The sequence below is a fragment of the Gallinula chloropus genome (assembly GCF_964237585.1).
Source record: "Gallinula chloropus genome assembly, chromosome: 23".
NCBI lineage: Eukaryota > Metazoa > Chordata > Aves > Gruiformes > Rallidae > Gallinula > Gallinula chloropus.
The window spans coordinates 6,277,165-6,293,982 of record NC_140108.1 but is presented as its reverse complement, the minus strand read 5'-3'; the positions used below and the strand labels follow the sequence as shown (position 1 = coordinate 6,293,982).

Sequence of the window (16,818 nt, the reverse complement as noted above, 5' to 3'; positions counted from 1 at the left end):
GCCTGCCAGCGCCCACGGCCCCTCCGCCGCGCCCGGGGGAGGTCAGAGGCCGCGGCCCTGAGGCGGGATCCGCGCCGGGACGGGGAGGGGGTGCGGGAGCCGGACCCGGAGGGAGGAGAAGGGGAGCGGAGGGGAGGCGGGGAGGCCCGGGGCCGGCGGAGAGGCGATCCCGGCCCGGCCGAACGCCTTTGTTCCCGGCCGGGAGCCGCGCACAAAGGGCAGCCGCGCTCACCTGCGTGCGGGGCCGGGGCGGCCCCGGCGGTCCTGCGGCACGGGCGGCGGCGGCGGCAGCCGGGCGCGGGCGGACGGGCGAGTGGAGCCGAGCCGAGCGGCCGCCTCCTCTGTCGTGACTCACCGCGGCGGCCCGAGGCGGGCGGGAGGGAGGGAAGGAGACAGGGAGGGAGGTGCCTGGGCGGCTCCGGGGGAGGGACCCGCCGCGTCCCGGCGCCCAGGGCAGCGGCGACGCCGCAGGCAGCACCCGAGAGCCGGCCGGGAGGAAGGGGCGGGGCGCGGCGGGGAAGGGGCGGGACGAGGGAGGGACCCCGCTGAGGCGGGAGGGGCGGGACCCCGCTGAGGCGGGAGGGGCGGGACCCCGCTGAGGCGGGAGGGGCGGGACCCCGCTGAGGCGGGAGGGGCGGGACCCCGCTGAGGCGGGAGGGGCGGGACCCCGCTGAGGCGGGAGGGGCGGGACCCCGCTGAGGCGGGAGGGGCGGGACCCCGCTGAGGCGGGAGGGGCGGGACCCCGCTGCAGGGACGCGGGGGTCTCCCTCTATAATGATAGAGGGGCTCTATCGCGATATCACGATACACTGGGAGGGCGGGGAGGGGGTACGCGGGAGCCTTTACCTGAACATCCTTCGGGTCTGGCTCTGCCCCGGGAGTTCCCGCCTTCCCTCCAGCCCAGCTCGACCTGGGCGTTAAACGGGCCTACGCGACCTCTCCTCAGCGATGCCCCGCAAAGTTTACAGTGTAATCCCGGCTAATTGGGCATTTCTGGGAACGTTTCCCCTGGAATGAAGGTGCAAAGCCATAAAACCAAAGCCTGGAGAGGCTGAAGCAGGGTAAAACCACGCTGAACAGAGAGAAATTAATTATAAAAAGCAAAAAAAAAAGATGACAGAAGGTGTCATGGGTTCATCCCCCCCCCTGCTCCATCACTCATCTGCATTCCAGTTTCCAGAACCTGCACTGGGGGTTCAACAAAACAGGCATAAAACTCCTGAAGACAGAAGTGCCCTGTGTGCTAAGTGTTCTTTAGTGAAATGAGCCTGTTTTCTATTTGGTATTTAACTTAATTGGATTTTAAAAAATAGCCACAGTAATGAAATAGGTGGCACTTCCTTTAACAGCTTGCTGTTTAAGGACATCAAAGCCCACTGCCGCTGCAATCCATACCCCACCGCCAGTTAATGAAGGCCTTAACATGAAAGCCTCTGCAAAGAGCAAACCCAAGCTGCTGACAGGAACAGGAATGGTGCAAATATGCTGGGATCCGAGATCACTAGCACATACCCACAGCACAGCAGGCAGTAATGATTATTAATTATTTAAGAAAAGAACATAAGAGCTCCAGCGTAAGCTGGTAAAAAGAAGATGCAGCAGCATTGCTCTGGGATCCTCCAGTTGGATTACTGTTAATTAGCGCGGTACATGAGTCTGAGGGAAAGATCTAAAAGCATCTTATGCTGGTAGGAGCGTATAATTAAGCAATCATTTGCATCTTTGCAATAGTGTGGATTTTCCTACTGATAACATCCTGGGCAAAACACCATTTTATGACTAAGTATTGTCTAATTTAGCTGGCTGACTGTACAACAGTGCAATGCAAGCTTCTCTAGCATCAATCTAACATCCTGCCTTTCTGCAGAAAGAGTTTTAGCAGAGATTCTGTAAGGCTTCCTCTACCTAAATAAATAGAATACATCTAGAATTTTAGATTTATTTTCTTAAAACACTGTGTCCAGCTCAGCTATTGCCTCACCTTAGCTTCTTACCATCAAGATTACAGAGACGGTTAACTATCGAGCAAGGTGACATCTTCCATTGTAGTAGCCACTTTCATCGTCATAAGATGCAATAGAAGCTCAAGAGACCTCTTAACTCCTAGTAAAATACTGTCCATCTCTCCTGGGCATGCACAGACCTTCACAAAATAAACAGAAGACACAAGTGCACTGCACTTGAGCAAAACAATTATCATACCAATTCTCACCCTGCTTGTCCCAACCACAAAAAGGGAGCAACACCACAGCCTGTCATCAGGAGGGGACCGTTAGGGAGTTTAACTCTCTAAAGGTTAAGCCCTTCTAACAGTCTACAAGTATTGTATGAAGGAGGATACTGTTTTGTAAGCATCTAACCTCAGATCAGCTTCTGATTTCTCCTCTTTAACAAGGCTGCTGTTCACTCTGGTACAGCAGGACTTGATGAAACCTCCACCAACACCCTGCTTGACTTGGACAGACTTTCTCCATTCACTCTGTCCTCCTCTGATCTCCAGTTCTTTCTTAATCAGCATTGAAATTCATTTAGGATTCCTTTACAGTGCAGCTGCGCCCACCCTCCCAGTCCCTCTGTATTTGCTGCCATCTCCCTCTCATTAAGGTCTCCCAGCAGCATCTGTACACACAAGCCCTGCTTTCATTACCCATCTGATTTAACCACATGCAACAATGATGAAAACTCTTGTTTCTCTCAAAGATGCAGATGGTACCCAAGAAGGGAATTTTTAGTTTGGAACCTTTTTTCTTTTCTATTTATTATTTCTTTTCTATAAACTTTTCTATTTCAGCGTTAGTCTGACAATTCCAATCCATCAAAACCACCCTCTGATGCAGAAACAGTTCAAGTGCTTTCTGTAAATTAAATGCAGATAAACTAATCAACCCTTTGGATCCTTGGGACTCTACAACAGATTACGTGGAGTCACAACAGTTGAAATTTCCATGACTGAGCACAACTTGCATACATTAGAGCAGCACTAGAAAATTAAAGATGTAGTTCATCTGCATTAGAGTATTTAATGTTTCTACAGACTGTGCAGTGAGGAGGTACGCAGAGATATTTGAGATGAACAAAAAAGCCCTTTAGTATTTAAAAAAACCCCCACAACTGAGACAACATTTTTTGTTGTTAGTTAATGCAGACTCAACATTGTATGGTAAGAAAACCCAGGTGCATATTTTATTCAAAACCAGAGGTGTTCCCAGATTAAATTCAGTATTTACAAAGTTGCAAAGCACGCTCTTTTATGACATCACGGAATTTAAAATTCAACCTTCACCTTACAAGGACATTAACTGGACAATCAAAAGGAAAGATATTCACCCAGACATCAACACTCCTGTCCGCAGGATCTGCAGGTGGCTCTGCCTGACAGCTTCCAGGGCATCTGTGATTATTACTGACCTGTTTTTTGGAGGCACGTTGGAAAACAAGATCCTAAACATTATCAAGCAGCCAACTATTATGATAGCAAGATAAAGAGAGATATCCATGATTAGAACTTGTTTGAAAAAAAAAGACATCTGCCATTAGTTATATCATTAACACATTTGTGTGTGTTAAAATTATATCAGTGTACTACATGGAAATGCTTTACATGTGGTTATATCCACTAACCTTGTGTATTTTCTCTTGTAAAACATTATTTTAGAGACTACTTATTCTGAAACATTTTTATTTATCCCAGCAATGTCACATACCATCTTTTCAGACGCTCAGAACATCAGCAGCTCCTGCTTGACCAAGGTGAGAAGCTTGGCTATTTAAAGTTATGGGAGAGAAACCTTAGACAACATAAAATCCAGTGATTCTCCCCTCACCCTCACAGGCATAAAACACTATTAAAGTAAAGTTAAAACCCCCTAAAATCTCATAGCAAGTCAAGGTGTCACATTTTACATGACTACCAGAGAAAAAACTCCAGCACAAGCACTTCTGTTCCTCTCATGGGTAGCTGAGCAGACAATTGAGTTGACTTCCCTGCCCACAACTGGTTGAGGGCAATTTAAAACCAGAACTAAAAGATGCCTGCAGGCTGATTTTATTTCTTTACAATGTAAAAAACCCCTATTTGCCCTTATATAGGATGGGATTGGCCATACTGGAAGCAAAACCAAATGGTTATATTTTAATTTAGCTACCATTCCAACCACTAATGATACAGGTTTAAATGCTGGTCAGTAGAATATCATTAATAGAGAACTCTCCATCAAATCAATTTGATTTTAACAGGCAAGGTAACATCATGAACTAAGGGATCTCTTAAGAAACAGTGTATTTTTCCTTTAAGACAAAGAGAACTTGCTACTTTTCCATTCAAGATCAAAGAAGGGATATAATACCAGGAGACAAAGACAGAAGAAAGAGACAGGGAGCATTTGAAGCTTCCATTTTCTCTCTAACACTTTTTCCTTTTAGATCAGTACAATCACTAGATTCACCCTATAGTAAAGAAGATTAAAAAGGAAGGTGGCCAAAAAGAACCCTGGGCAACTTTTGCTGATGTGTTTAAAGCTACTGTACTTTATAATTAGCTCAGATGTAAAATGATAAACAAAAACAAAGCACTTTTAATCTTCAAAGCAGCGTATGATCAATAACAACTCCACAGCACTCGATATCCCACTATCACAATCTGTATTTTACTCCAGGAGAGAAAGGGAACAAGTGGGTCTAATGCTGAACTGGGCATGGAACTCAAACATCACCAGCTTGTAAGTTAACCACAAAACCATCCCTTCACTGAGGAGTTGTTCTTTCATTACCAATTTTCATTTAAACAAGTGATTATTCTAATTAATAGCTGATGGATTTATTTTTTTCCAGCCCTTGCAGAAACATTTGAGATACCAGTGAAGGTGCATCCCAGGATTATCTGGCAGAATATTTAGCACAGCACACCAATTAAACTTACCATGCTTCTGAAATGAATCTGACTGCCTCGAGTAGGTTACTTTAGTAATTATTTGCTTGGGTCAACACTTGAATAGCTTCATATTGGCAACAGCCTCCTTGTTAAAGTCGATTTATAGTCAGGGCATCCTGCAGGACACAGCCAGGCTCTGGGTTTCAGCTATGCTTTCCGACCCTTCACAGCTTCTGAGAAGGGAGGGCTGGCCTGGCATACTGAATCTGGCAATAATACAGGTCATTGCTGTCAATCTCATCTTTGTCCATCTAAATCACAAGAGATCTTTTCAAGAGCAGGAGCAGCACGATGTAAAAAAGATTTTCAGTCAAGGATTTAATTTAACAGGAATTCTACGACTGCCAGCAGTACAGAAGCTTTAAAAAAATCCTGAAATAGTAGTAAATCAATTAAAAAATAAAAGAAAGGAGTTTCTCCTGGAAACCTATACCTCTCAAACTGCAAGGCAAAAGAGATTTTTGTATTATTGTACTGTAAACTTACTGTGAACTGTGGGAATGCTGAGAGATTTAATTTACATACTAATGCTGCAAGCAGGTTGGGGAGCGTGGGGGAGAAGTTACTTAGCACCAGTAATGAGCAGAAAGGAAAAGGCAGCAGCTACAGTCCCCAGGGACTGTTTTGTTGTCAATAATTTCAGACTGTCTAATAATGCCTTTTAATAAGATACTCTGGGCTATAAAGCTGCCATCCGCCTCTGTCAGAGAACATAACAGTGCCCCAGACAGGAAAACAGTTCTGATCTAAAGGACAAAAGACCCCATGTGAATAAAAGCTCCTTAAAGAGAATAAAGTTTCATCAGTGAAAGAAATAAATACCATCCCTACAGTGTATCCTAAAATCCATGGGGTCAAAAGGATGTCTGCTGAAGCTAAGTAATACTCTAAAATCTACATTTTCTGGTTTACTCCAATCCTAGTTTACTACTAGACAAGCCTGATTATTTGTAGGGTATTTGTGCCCTGTAAGTGCAGTCTAAGGTAGCACAACACCTGGTTGGAAGGGACCTCAAGGTTCATCTGGTCCAACCTCTCTTGGCCAAAGCACTGCCTAGACAAGGTGGCCCAGCACCCCATCCAGCTGAATCTTAAGCACCCAGCATTGGGGAATCCACCACTTTCCAGGGGAGATGATTCCAATGGCTGATTGTTCTACTTGAGGAAAATTTTTCCTCTTGTGCCCAATCAGCATCTCCCCAGGAGTAACTCATACCTGTTCCTCCTCATCTTTTCCATGGGGCTCCTTACAAAAAGGGAGTCTCTACCTTCTTTAAACACTGGAACACGGTGGGGAGGTCTCCCCTAAGCCTGCTTTTCTCAAGGCTGAATGAACCCAGTCCTTTCAACCTGTCCTCACATGGCATGCTTCCCAGCCTGCTGATCATGTTCATTTTCTGTTAACAGTCTACACTGCCCACTTAGTCTCCAAGCACTACTGTGAGACACAGAGATGAACATTGCAGGAGGCTAACTCAATGTAAGACTATTTCCACTCTACTCAATTTAATGGCAGTTCTCACTGAAGCTCAAGTCTGGCTATAAAAGACTAATATATATATATATATATATATGAGAGATACTAAAACATGGATGTTTGACTCCATTTAACACAGGATTCCTCAAAACAGCCACTCACCTTCACTGCTGCTAAACACAGTCCCAACTCCACTGCTGCCAAAAACATTTATGCCACCACAATCTGGAACTGAATCTACACAACATTTGGGTTTAAAAACTGGATTATAAACCACTGCTAATTCTAAAAGTATCCAGAATCATCCTCTCAGTACACGTATTTCCTAGTTTTTATAATTCAAAACACTAACAAGATGGAAACAGGATCACTTCTACCCTAGGGATTCTTCTGATCTTCCCAGTGTTATCACCATCCTTTTCTCTCCAGCAACAGACTTCCTGCGATGGCAGCTGTCACACTTCCCAGATCAGCTCAGAAGCATGCCTGAAACTTAAGACTCATTGCCAAAAAGATAATCACTAAAACCAGCAGAAAACATTTGTCCTGAAGATACACAAACGAAGTGGTACTTGGCTACTGTAGTTCCATTTAAAGAAACAAATCAATTTATCACTTAGAAAAAGCAGATCATTCATGGAGTTTAAAATGAGAGCTTCCTTCTCTTGATACATCTCTGCCCCACCTTATGGGAAGGGGAACTGGCTGTGCCTGTGACTGGCAAGTCACACTTTCTCTGGGGGGTGCCGGACGTCAACACGCTCCCAGCCAAAGGCCACTTCTGCCACTGAGACTCCAGAACACTTCCTCTGCTTCTGAAGTTCTCCAGAGAAAGGAAGAACTAACTCCCTGCTAAAACACACAGTCCAAAGGACTCAAAACCTCATGTTTGAGCTGGGTTTGCACTGGGAGGGAAATTACTTTTTTACACTAAGTTACTTTTTTGGGCATGAGGGTTTTTTTCCCCAAGTTTTTTTTCTTTACAGCTAGAAGCTGTAAAAGGAGCTGCACTTTTCTTTAGCTAGTGGTAAAATAAGAAGGGGAACAGGCTTCTGCTCCTCTCAGACAAGACACTAACGAGTACTGAATTAAGTGTGAATTATGATCCCTAATATTGATTTAAAAAAATCAATTTAAAAATGACAAGGGAGTTAAACACACATCTGGAGTTCCAAGTAGTTTCTCCTCATTCAAAGCTAAAAACTCAACACTCTAAGATTTTAAATCCTCCTACACCCTGTGATTATTTGGTATTCTAACTTCCCAGACCCTCCCCTCTGCACCATCTGATAAACACAGTGAGCAACACTTGCACCCATCACTCCAGGAGAGTTCTCCCCACCACCCTCAGCCTTTTAAAACTTGTTTCTACTTGCAAACTATGTCATGCCACCCCAGAGACACTGGGAAATAAGGGCAGCGTGTAGTTATTCACCCAGAGCTAAACTAGGAGGTCACAGAAAGGGCTCCTCATTGCCGTTTTGTAGCCATTCCCTGTCATTTCAATACAGGAGGTTAAATTACTCCAGAAGCTCCCTACAGGGCTCCAATTGTTTGTCACTCCAGGCCAGGACACAATGGCACTCATTCATGCCCACAGCAAACAAGCAGCTAAGGGCCAGCGATCAGCATCCAGTCTCATTTGGGTTCTTCTGCAAACAGTTTGTAGAAAGATGGCATTTCAAATAAACCACATCAATTTTTTTTTTTCAAAGCTTCAACCCCTTCTCAGTACAAGCTGCTTAGTAGGGAGGCCAGACAATAATTAAGACAACTCGAGAGCAAGGTGAAGCAGCACCCTAAAAAAAACAACCAACCCCCCACTCACTCATTAGGATTGCTTCTGGAAAAGATCTGCTTGCTACAACCACATGCAAAAAGATTAAGTTTTAATAGTTAGGCAAATACAAGTTCAGAAGAATTCAAACTAGCCAATTCATTCCAAAGAGAGTCACACCATGCTTCTGTTTTTAGAGCACCACTTAGTGTTCAGCCTCAGAGCTTATATTACTAAGGGGTACAGACACCGAGGTTCTAAAGTGCACTTAAGGCTGTTTACTTCATATCTTCTGGTTAAGAACCCAAGAGGTTTAGAGTTTGGGGTATTTTTTTTCCTGGGTTTGTTTCTCTTTTTTTACTGTCAGAATGTTAAAAAACAGAAAACCCAAATGCAGGATGACAGAAGTCCATCTGGAGAGACACAAGCCTCACGCACCTCTTCACTGTTTTGCCTTTTCTACTTCAAAACTTGCTAGAGCAAAGACTTTGTCTCCTGATCCTGTAAGAGGGGAAAGCAAATAATTGCAGTAAGTATTAGCAGAAAGCATTGACTTTCCTTATATACAATTTAAATCAAGCAAAACATTTGAGATCAAAAGCAATCAAACCTACGTTTCTGAAAACTAGAACACTGAAGCTAATTTAAAAATGATAAATAAAATATCTTTTAAAAGAAAAGAAGGCATCCTGACTTGGCAGGTCTGAAACCAGCCTTGTTGCATTGGGTCTGGCTGGGATGGAGCTCACCTTCCCCACAGCAGTCTCATAGTTGTCATGCTTTGCAGTTGTAGCTCAAATGGTGTTGATAACACACCAGTGTTTGGGTACCGCTCAGCATCCAGCAGTCTTGTCCCCAAAGACCTGTAGGCTTGGGGTTGGCAAGAGTTTGGGAGGGATACAGCCAGGACAGCTGACCCCTACTGACCAGAGGAACAGTCCATGCTGCATGAACCACACTTGGCAATAAAAGCTAGGAGAAAGGAGGAGGTGGAGGGGTTGGTAGGAAGGCATTTGTCTCCCAAAGGAACTGCTACACATGCTGAGGCCCCACTTCTCAAAGCAGATGGACATCACCTGCTGATGGGCAGGAGAGCATCAATCTGTCTGTCTTCCTTCACTTCTGCACACAGCTTTTGCTTTTCTCTATTAAAATGCTTTTATGTTTAATAGAGAAAACCCATGAGCTTTTAACACACTGCTGAGGAGGGAGGAGGAGAGAGCAGCTTTGTGGGCACCTGGTGACCAAGCAAGGTCACCCCACCACACACAGAGAGCTTCTCACCAAGTACTCCTTCCAACAACAGGTTCTCACCTTGCTGACACCCTCAGGAGTACTGAAAGGTAGGTCACAGAGACAGTTTATTTGTACCCTGACACAGTCTGGCACGTTCCTGCCATTCATAGTTCTTTCATCACTGCTCTAACTGCAATGCCACAATGAACCCTCGTGCTTACTTCACACTGTAACTGAACTTTTGCTCTTGTTAGTGTGATTAGAGTCATGACAGTTACAGCAAGAAGGTGGCTTTAAAGCTGTATTTCCACAATGTGCCAATAACTGTCAAATTCTCTGCATCAAGCAGAGGAAAAGGCTCTCCTGAAGAGAGTCATGAATGCAAAAGAGATCTGTGCTTAATGGTAGAGCAGTATTTCTGCTTGACACAGACCATTCAAGCCTACAGCACCGTGGGCAACACTCAGCATTTTACAGACATCCAGCCCTGGGTTTCTTTGCTGCATTACTTCTTTCCTCACAGATAGCGTATCAGAGTTTCATTGTTAACACCACAGAAAAACATACACGAATCTTCTGTTTGTATCTTCTCTTCCATGGGGGAATCACAGGTATTTCTATTAACCAGAGTTCAGTGAGGCAAGAAACTGGAAGTGATGAGAATGAGAACTTACCGAGGTCGGTGGAGACTCTCTCGAACTGGCTCAGAGCTGTACCAGCATTTGCTGACAAGAATGCCTCATCCTCTGCAGTGAGCTAAAGCAAAAGAGGCCACAGCTGGGAACTGGGTGCCTTAACTGGGCAGATTCCCACCACTGCCATGCCCACCACCTACGTGGGCATATACACAAACCACAGGGTGTGCTACAGCCACTCTCCATGTGCCGTTTGCAGGTGGCAGCACCGTACAAAAAGACAGAGTGAGATGCAAGCTACCCCCCAGTCACTGGCTTATTTATCTTTGCCTCAATGTCACCTGCCAGCCCAGGAAGGGCAGCACATGCAACATCAGACACCCCTCTACACACACCCCAGTTTCAAGCAGACCCCTCCAGTGATAATTGTTGATGAAGAGTCGCAACACTATGCAAAGGATGTCAATTTTCATAACGTAGTAATGAGCTAAGATCTAAGCTTGCTTCAATCACCTACTGAGGAAAGCAAAAGCACACAGTCACTACCAGCTTTGGCCTTGTTCAGAGGCAGTGACCTAGAAATGGGTCTCTTCCTTTCAAGTGACATTTGCACATGTGTCTTTTGCTCTTGCCTATCTGCTCTGATGCCTCCTGACAGATGCCCATAAAATATTTACAATAATGAAGTACTAACCTACATTTGGAAGGTTCAGATATTCTTAGTTAAAACTAACTCATTTAGTAGCCTCAGGTCCTAATTAAAGGCAGGTAAGTGTCACTGTCCACAGGGTTTGCGTCAGTTTATTTATTAAACAAATAAAAATCAGAGAATAAATAAAAATCATTGAGAATTATGTGGGAATGAAGGAAAAAGCATTAGTTACCCACCTTTGCAAGAAAGCATCAAACTACTTAACATTCCATGGTATTGAGCAGAGAACATGTAGTGTTTATCACCATTTTGCATGTTCAGAACAGATCTGAAGCTACTTCCTACCCCAGCAAGTCCTCTGTGAAGTAGGTTACTGATCATTTGAAAAGCAAAGAGACTATGTCAAAGTGTGGTGAAGCAGCTTGCCTGAAGTGACCCAAGGAGCTCACACCAGGAGGATTTGACACCTTCATGCATTCAGTTCACAGTCTTAATGAGCTGCTTAACCTATTTCCTAAACTTTTTCCTCTGACAGTCAAGCAACAACAACATTCTGAGGCAAAGCATTTGCTAATATGTAGGGCACTTGAGCTTTTCCTAAGAAAGGTGAAGTACAAAGACACTCAGCAACCTTCCTTATCTACCATCAACAAATAAATAACAACTTCTCTTCCTCCCTCTACTGGTAAAAGTCAGGGATTGCTCTGCCACCGAGGTACTTACTCCTTGGGGAAACAACCTGTTCCTCACTCATCTTTCCAATTAAGAGGTTGGTATTATCACCAAAGACAGACCTAAGTAAAGCACAATGTATGCCCAAAGCCTTGGCTAGTTCTTGCCAGGGAGATAGGTGGTAGTCAGCCAGCAAAGGCCTTCTTTTGTAGCTTTTATAAACACCATCAGCTTGTACTAACTTATATGTGACTCATTTGTATGACCCACCAAAGAAAGCATTTTAAAGTAGAAACAGTGTTACATGAAGTGTATGATACTATTTGATATCCATCCAGTAGTGACTGGTTCAAAAAGCTTCTCATGAAAATGGAAGCATGTTGATGCACTACAAAAGCAAGCTGCATTCTATGGTTTGGTCATTGTAGTTACTTTTTTGAATGATTTCAAGTTCCTCTTCAACATACAGAGTTTTCTCTTCACCAGAGGATCACACCCAGACCTCACCTCCTCACCCAGCTTTCGGAGGGCAGTCAGGATCTCCACTTTCTGCTGCGTGTAGAGGTCTCTCCCCAGCTTCCCAACCATTAGGTCTCTGTCCATCTGCACACAGGGGAGTTGGGGGAACATAAATCAGAATACACAAGCTTCCCATTAGTTTCACTCAATGCAACAGCCTAAAAATATCATCAGTAAGCCTGGTACCCATGGAAGTAAGGGGCAGGGATACCTAGAATTTAATAAAAGGCTGTGAAGTTCTTCCAACCATTCTGCAAATACTCTTTGCATCCAACTTTAGCATTCTTGATTCTCCAAACTTAAACCTCCTTTAATCATAAACTGCTATTCACTCAAACCTATGGACTCACAAAGGCATGGAGGAATCACATTTCATCTCACTTGATCTGGATCTCGAGTTCAGTTTTGATCTCTGAAGCCTCAAGTGGACCTTCCAGCCCCCCTTACAGACTCATTCTCTTCAAATGTTCTATTTGCAGTTATACTCACTTCACCACTTGTTAACCACATTCTTGTTTTGAAGCAGCAAGGGAGAAGATAATTCAAATAATACACATTGCTGTCCCCATTACCTGAACGAACTAAACCAAAACAGATTCTGAAAGAGAACTTTCCTATCTCCTTATGCTGCTGCCACCAAGCTTTCTAACCCACTCAGTGCTCTCCTCACAATCATTACATACTTCCTTCACAATCATTACATACTTCAATCAGTCTAGCTCAAACAAACAGTGTTTTTTTACAGTAAAACAGAAACCCTCACCTCTGCCAACCTTGTCCTCAATTGTCTTGGTTGCTTCTTTGCAAACATTCTAATTACTTCTGGGGTTTTAAAGGCTTGGCTGATGGCTGCTTGTATTGCCTACAAGGAAAAGAGCAAGAGTGACCAGAACTAAGAGCAGTCACAGGCTACAGCTGGCATGACATGAGTAATGAAGGCTGGAAAGCATCATTAGTATCCTCAGCATCATCTGATACAAAGATCCTCTCCTATTTCTGCATAACCATGGAAGCAAGATGAAAAAGCTTATGACCTTCACACAGAGCTTGAAAAATCCACTGATTAGTGCAGCCACACTGAGAAAGAGCTGTGAAGCTTTTCATTACAGCCCAGTCTTCATTTCTAATAGCTCCCAACATCTTCCTGATATTAGCACATCACAAGTGGATGTGCTGTGCTATCTTTAGCAGTTTTAATGCCCACACTGGTGATTACAGCTCTTGTAAGGGGAAGCAGAATGGAAACCATGAGGTAAATCTCCCACTGCTACTCAAAATCCTTTGTGGAGCATTAAAACCATTATGATTAAGTCTCACCAGTTATGTGTGGACAAATCATGACCTCTCCAGAAACAAAACCCTAAAGCATAGAGCTCAAAAGGAGCAAATAATGCTCTAACTGAGCATGTGAAAAGAGAACAAGTGGATGAAAAGTTTGTAAGTCAGCATAAAATGAGACTGGTTCACTAAAAGAACTTAAAAGCTCCTAGAAAGTCGCTCCCAGAGCCTCTTCACACAGGCTGGTGTCAATCTTTGAAACACAAGTCAGCAGTGAGAGCACAGGAAACGCTAACAAACAGGCATGAACTTTATTTCTCACAACATACACATTACCCTGGGTTGTTCCCCAGGCCTCTTAAACTAATTTGTATGATCTCCTGTTACTTCTGAATGTTGCAGACCTGATAAATTCAGTCCCTGCAACCCCCCAGTTTTCTCTACTGTGCTAACAGGTACAATTCTTCAGTGGGTTTTGTCCTTTTACAATGAAGAGGCCTAACCAAGTTTTTAAACATACACTTATATTAAACCATAAAAGCATCAGGCACAGAGATTCAGCTTTCACATCCACCTAATGATTATAAGGAACCACTTGTACCTATTTTCTGTTTCCCTGAGTCCAGGCAGCACATGAGCTACTCTTAGCAGCACGTCATCCTTACCAGTTGCATCCCACTGAGCTCGTCCACCAGAGTCATATCTCCAGACATGATCTTCTTCAGGGAGTCATTGATCTCACTCAGCTGCTCTAGGGTTTCTTTTTTGGTCTCTTCATACTCATCTGCATCTAGGTCCTCTCTAAAGAGGATCCAACAAGACATGTTAATTCACAGGGCTAAACCTGAGACGTGAGGTGGAGGAAAGGGCATCAGGGGCTACCACGAAGCACGTTGCCTCACAGAGCAGTGAGCACATTCACACCAAGCCAGATCACTCCACCCTAGCCCTCCTTTATTTAGCTAACACATACATATTTCCTGGTCTTACACCACCTCCTATGGAGTCACTAAAAAGGCCCTGACAACTGTGCAATGCTCAACTTCTGGCACAGTACTTACACCTCTATTTTGTATTTCAACAACATGCAGTGAGATTATCTTGCTTCAAAGGTGAACCAAGTTACCTGAAAAGCCAATCTCCTCACCTCAAAACTGTCAAGTTCTTTAGGAATAACTGATCCTGCTCTTCAAAGGAGGGCATTATCAACCCTGAGCAGTTATAATTGTTCTTGGGGAAAAGAAACCCCCAACAAACACTGCTTGGAAAAGTTAGAATTATAGTCAGAAAAAGCATCTCAAACCACAGAAAGTGTTTAAGGGCAAGTACCAAAACAGAAAAAAAACCTTTTCCTGGGGAATTTGGTCCACCTCAAAGTGTTATTAGCCACAAAAACCAAACACCAAATTGCATGAAACAGATGGCATGAAAGCATCAAACTAAAAAAAAAACCCCAATGATCCCAAACACCCTTTGTTGTAAGACAAAACAGAACAAAAAGCAAGTAACTGCTATCAAAAAAGCCCTGCCAAAGCTGTGAACACTGTAAAGAGCTTTCAGAAGTCACACTGAAAAATAAAATGCCAAAATAAAGCATCAGGGGGCATTCCTGCCCCCATTTTCCTCAAGACAAAGAGAACAATCTTAACAAGAATAACATCTTTTAGCTATTATTTTTACTACCACAAACACCCTACGTACCTGGGAACAAAAGAAAGCCAACGGCAAAAGACAAAACCAAAGCCCTGAAAGGTTCTTTTTAGAGAGGCATCGCTTTCTCCTGCCAAACGCTTCAAGAAAACACCAGTGCCTAAGAGGAAAGCACCTGGTTTTTGTTACCTGCACTCCTCCAGGTCCTGGAGCTGCTGCATTAACCTATCCAACTGCTCTTCCAAGTTCTGCTTCAGCTTACTGGTCTCCGTCGTCCCCCTCGAAGCCATTTTCTCTTTTCTCAGGAAGGTTTTTAAGCCGTTACATGACCCACCTAGGAGAAAGGCCGTTTTACCGCTGCCCACCGAGGCGAAGTGGATGATTTTCAGTGCTCCAGCTGCCAACCCAATTACGCTGCAGCCCCAGGGACCCGCGCAAGGGCGATGCTGGGCTGGCAGGGCTGTGCTCGCTGCAGCAAGAGGCGGTTTGCTGAGGTAATAAGCGGCCACAGCGCATTAAAAACACGGGCAGACGAACCCAAGCAGCGGTTATGGGAGTAACGAGGCGCCGCGGCGTGAAGCGAGAGCTTCGGCTGCCCCCCTGGGGAGCTCCTCAAAGGCCAACCCCCGGGAGAGGGTGCCCGGGGCAGGCAAACCCCTCCCACGTGAACCTGAGCGGAAACCGGAGCGCCCGGGCGGAATTTCGGGCTCCCCAAAGGAGGAACGGGCAGCTCCAGGGCCCCGCTCCGGCACACCGAGCTCCGGCGCACCGAGCGGGAAGCGCGACCGCCCTTCCCGGCTGGTAGGGAGCGAGGGGAGCGCGAACGGGGCGGCGGGTGAAGGGGGGGAAGGAGAAGCCGGGAGGAAGCCGAGCGCCACCCGAGGCCCGCTGCCCATCCCCGCGGCCTCTCGCTCTTTCACCCCCGCAGCGGCCGGTCTCCCCTGCCCCGCTCCCGCGGGAAGAGGCCGCGGCCGCCCTCCCCGCCCACCCGCCGCCTCCCGGGCCCACCCCGCCGCCTCACCTGGGGCAGGCCGGGCGCGGGGCAGGCCGCGCTAACCCAAGGGCAACGGGCCGCCTCCGCCTGCCGCCGCTTCCGGCGCGCCCGGGCCAATGGGCTGGAGCCGCCGCTGCACCGCCCAGCGCGGCCCGTGGGCGCGGGGCTGGCGGTAAGCGCGGCCGGGCCGGGGGGGAGAGGGGGCTCGGCGGGGCCCAGGGGGGTCGGCGGGACTCAGGCGGGCGCGGAGGTGGGCGCGAGGCGCCGGAGCGCGTAGCGAGGGAAGTTCCAGCAGCGGGCGCGCTGTGTTAGGCCTGGAGAAGAGGAGGCTGAGGGGAGCCCTTCTCCCCTCCTCCCCTGCCCTGCCAGGAGGGTGTGGAGGGGTGGGCGAGGGTCTCTCCAGCCAGGGGACAGGGGATGGGACAAGGGGCAATGGGCTCAAGCTGCCGGGAGGGGAAAGTTCTTCCCTGGCAGAGTTGTGGGGACGTGGCACAGGCTGCCCAGGGAGGGGCTGAGTCCCCAGCCCTGGGGGTGTTTAACAGAGGGGAGATGAGGTGCTCAGGGAGCTGGTTTAGCACAGGACAGGGACAGTTGGACTCGATGATCTTAAATGTCTTTCCCAAGCTTGTGATTCTGTGACACCCTGAGCTCAGCACCCGGCCTCGCTCCGTAAACACTCTGTGGATATATTGGGGTGCTCAGTAAACACAGAGGGGATGGATGCCCTGGGGGAGAAGTTGCTCAGAGATTGGGAAGGATTTACTGTCCGAAAGGGTTGCCAGGCAGCCCAGGGAGGTGGGGGGGTCCCCATCCCTGGAGGGGTTTAAAAGGCCTGTGGATGAAGTGCTTCAGGACAGGATCTAGAGGTGGGCTGGGCAGGGTTAGGCTGGGGTTGGACTCGCTGATCTAAAGGGCCTTTTCCAACCCTCTGTGATTCTATGAGACTGGCCAGAGCGTGCACCCAGTCACAGCAGCACAGGGGTTGGGGTTCAGATCCA

At 46.4% G+C, this 16,818-nt stretch overlaps 3 protein-coding genes across 4 annotated transcripts in view; 1 reads left to right on the top strand and 2 right to left on the bottom strand.

Moving 5' to 3' along the window:
* The window catches only part of CTNNBIP1 (catenin beta interacting protein 1), a 30,441-nt gene extending 30,095 nt beyond the window's left edge, over positions 1 to 346 (bottom strand). Inside the window, exon 1 of the mRNA XM_084274672.1 lies at positions 233 to 346. The gene's annotated coding sequence lies outside the window, so the exon portion shown is untranslated. The remainder of the gene's footprint in view (positions 1 to 232) is intronic.
* Positions 347 to 3,079: 2,733 nt separating this feature from the next.
* LZIC (leucine zipper and CTNNBIP1 domain containing) lies at positions 3,080 to 15,888 on the bottom strand. Of its 2 annotated transcripts, XR_014617825.1 has the most exons (9): positions 15,848 to 15,888; positions 15,016 to 15,160; positions 13,842 to 13,977; positions 12,662 to 12,760; positions 11,887 to 11,982; positions 10,095 to 10,176; positions 8,623 to 8,685; positions 4,919 to 5,136; positions 3,080 to 3,463 (listed from the first exon to the last, which is right to left on the bottom strand). XR_014617825.1 is itself a non-coding variant. In XM_084274715.1 (7 exons), exons 2-7 carry the CDS (start codon positions 15,114 to 15,116, stop codon positions 8,627 to 8,629), a joined length of 573 nt encoding a protein of 190 aa, XP_084130841.1. In that variant the 5' UTR covers positions 15,117 to 15,160; positions 15,848 to 15,888; the 3' UTR covers positions 8,280 to 8,626. The 2 variants fall into 2 exon arrangements, 1 of the variants encoding a protein (XP_084130841.1); XM_084274715.1 differs by lacking the exons at positions 3,080 to 3,463; positions 4,919 to 5,136 and having other exon boundaries at positions 8,280 to 8,685.
* The window catches only part of NMNAT1 (nicotinamide nucleotide adenylyltransferase 1), a 7,651-nt gene continuing 6,363 nt past the window's right edge, over positions 15,531 to 16,818 (top strand). The window contains exon 1 of the mRNA XM_084274713.1: positions 15,531 to 15,627. The gene's annotated coding sequence lies outside the window, so the exon portion shown is untranslated. The remainder of the gene's footprint in view (positions 15,628 to 16,818) is intronic.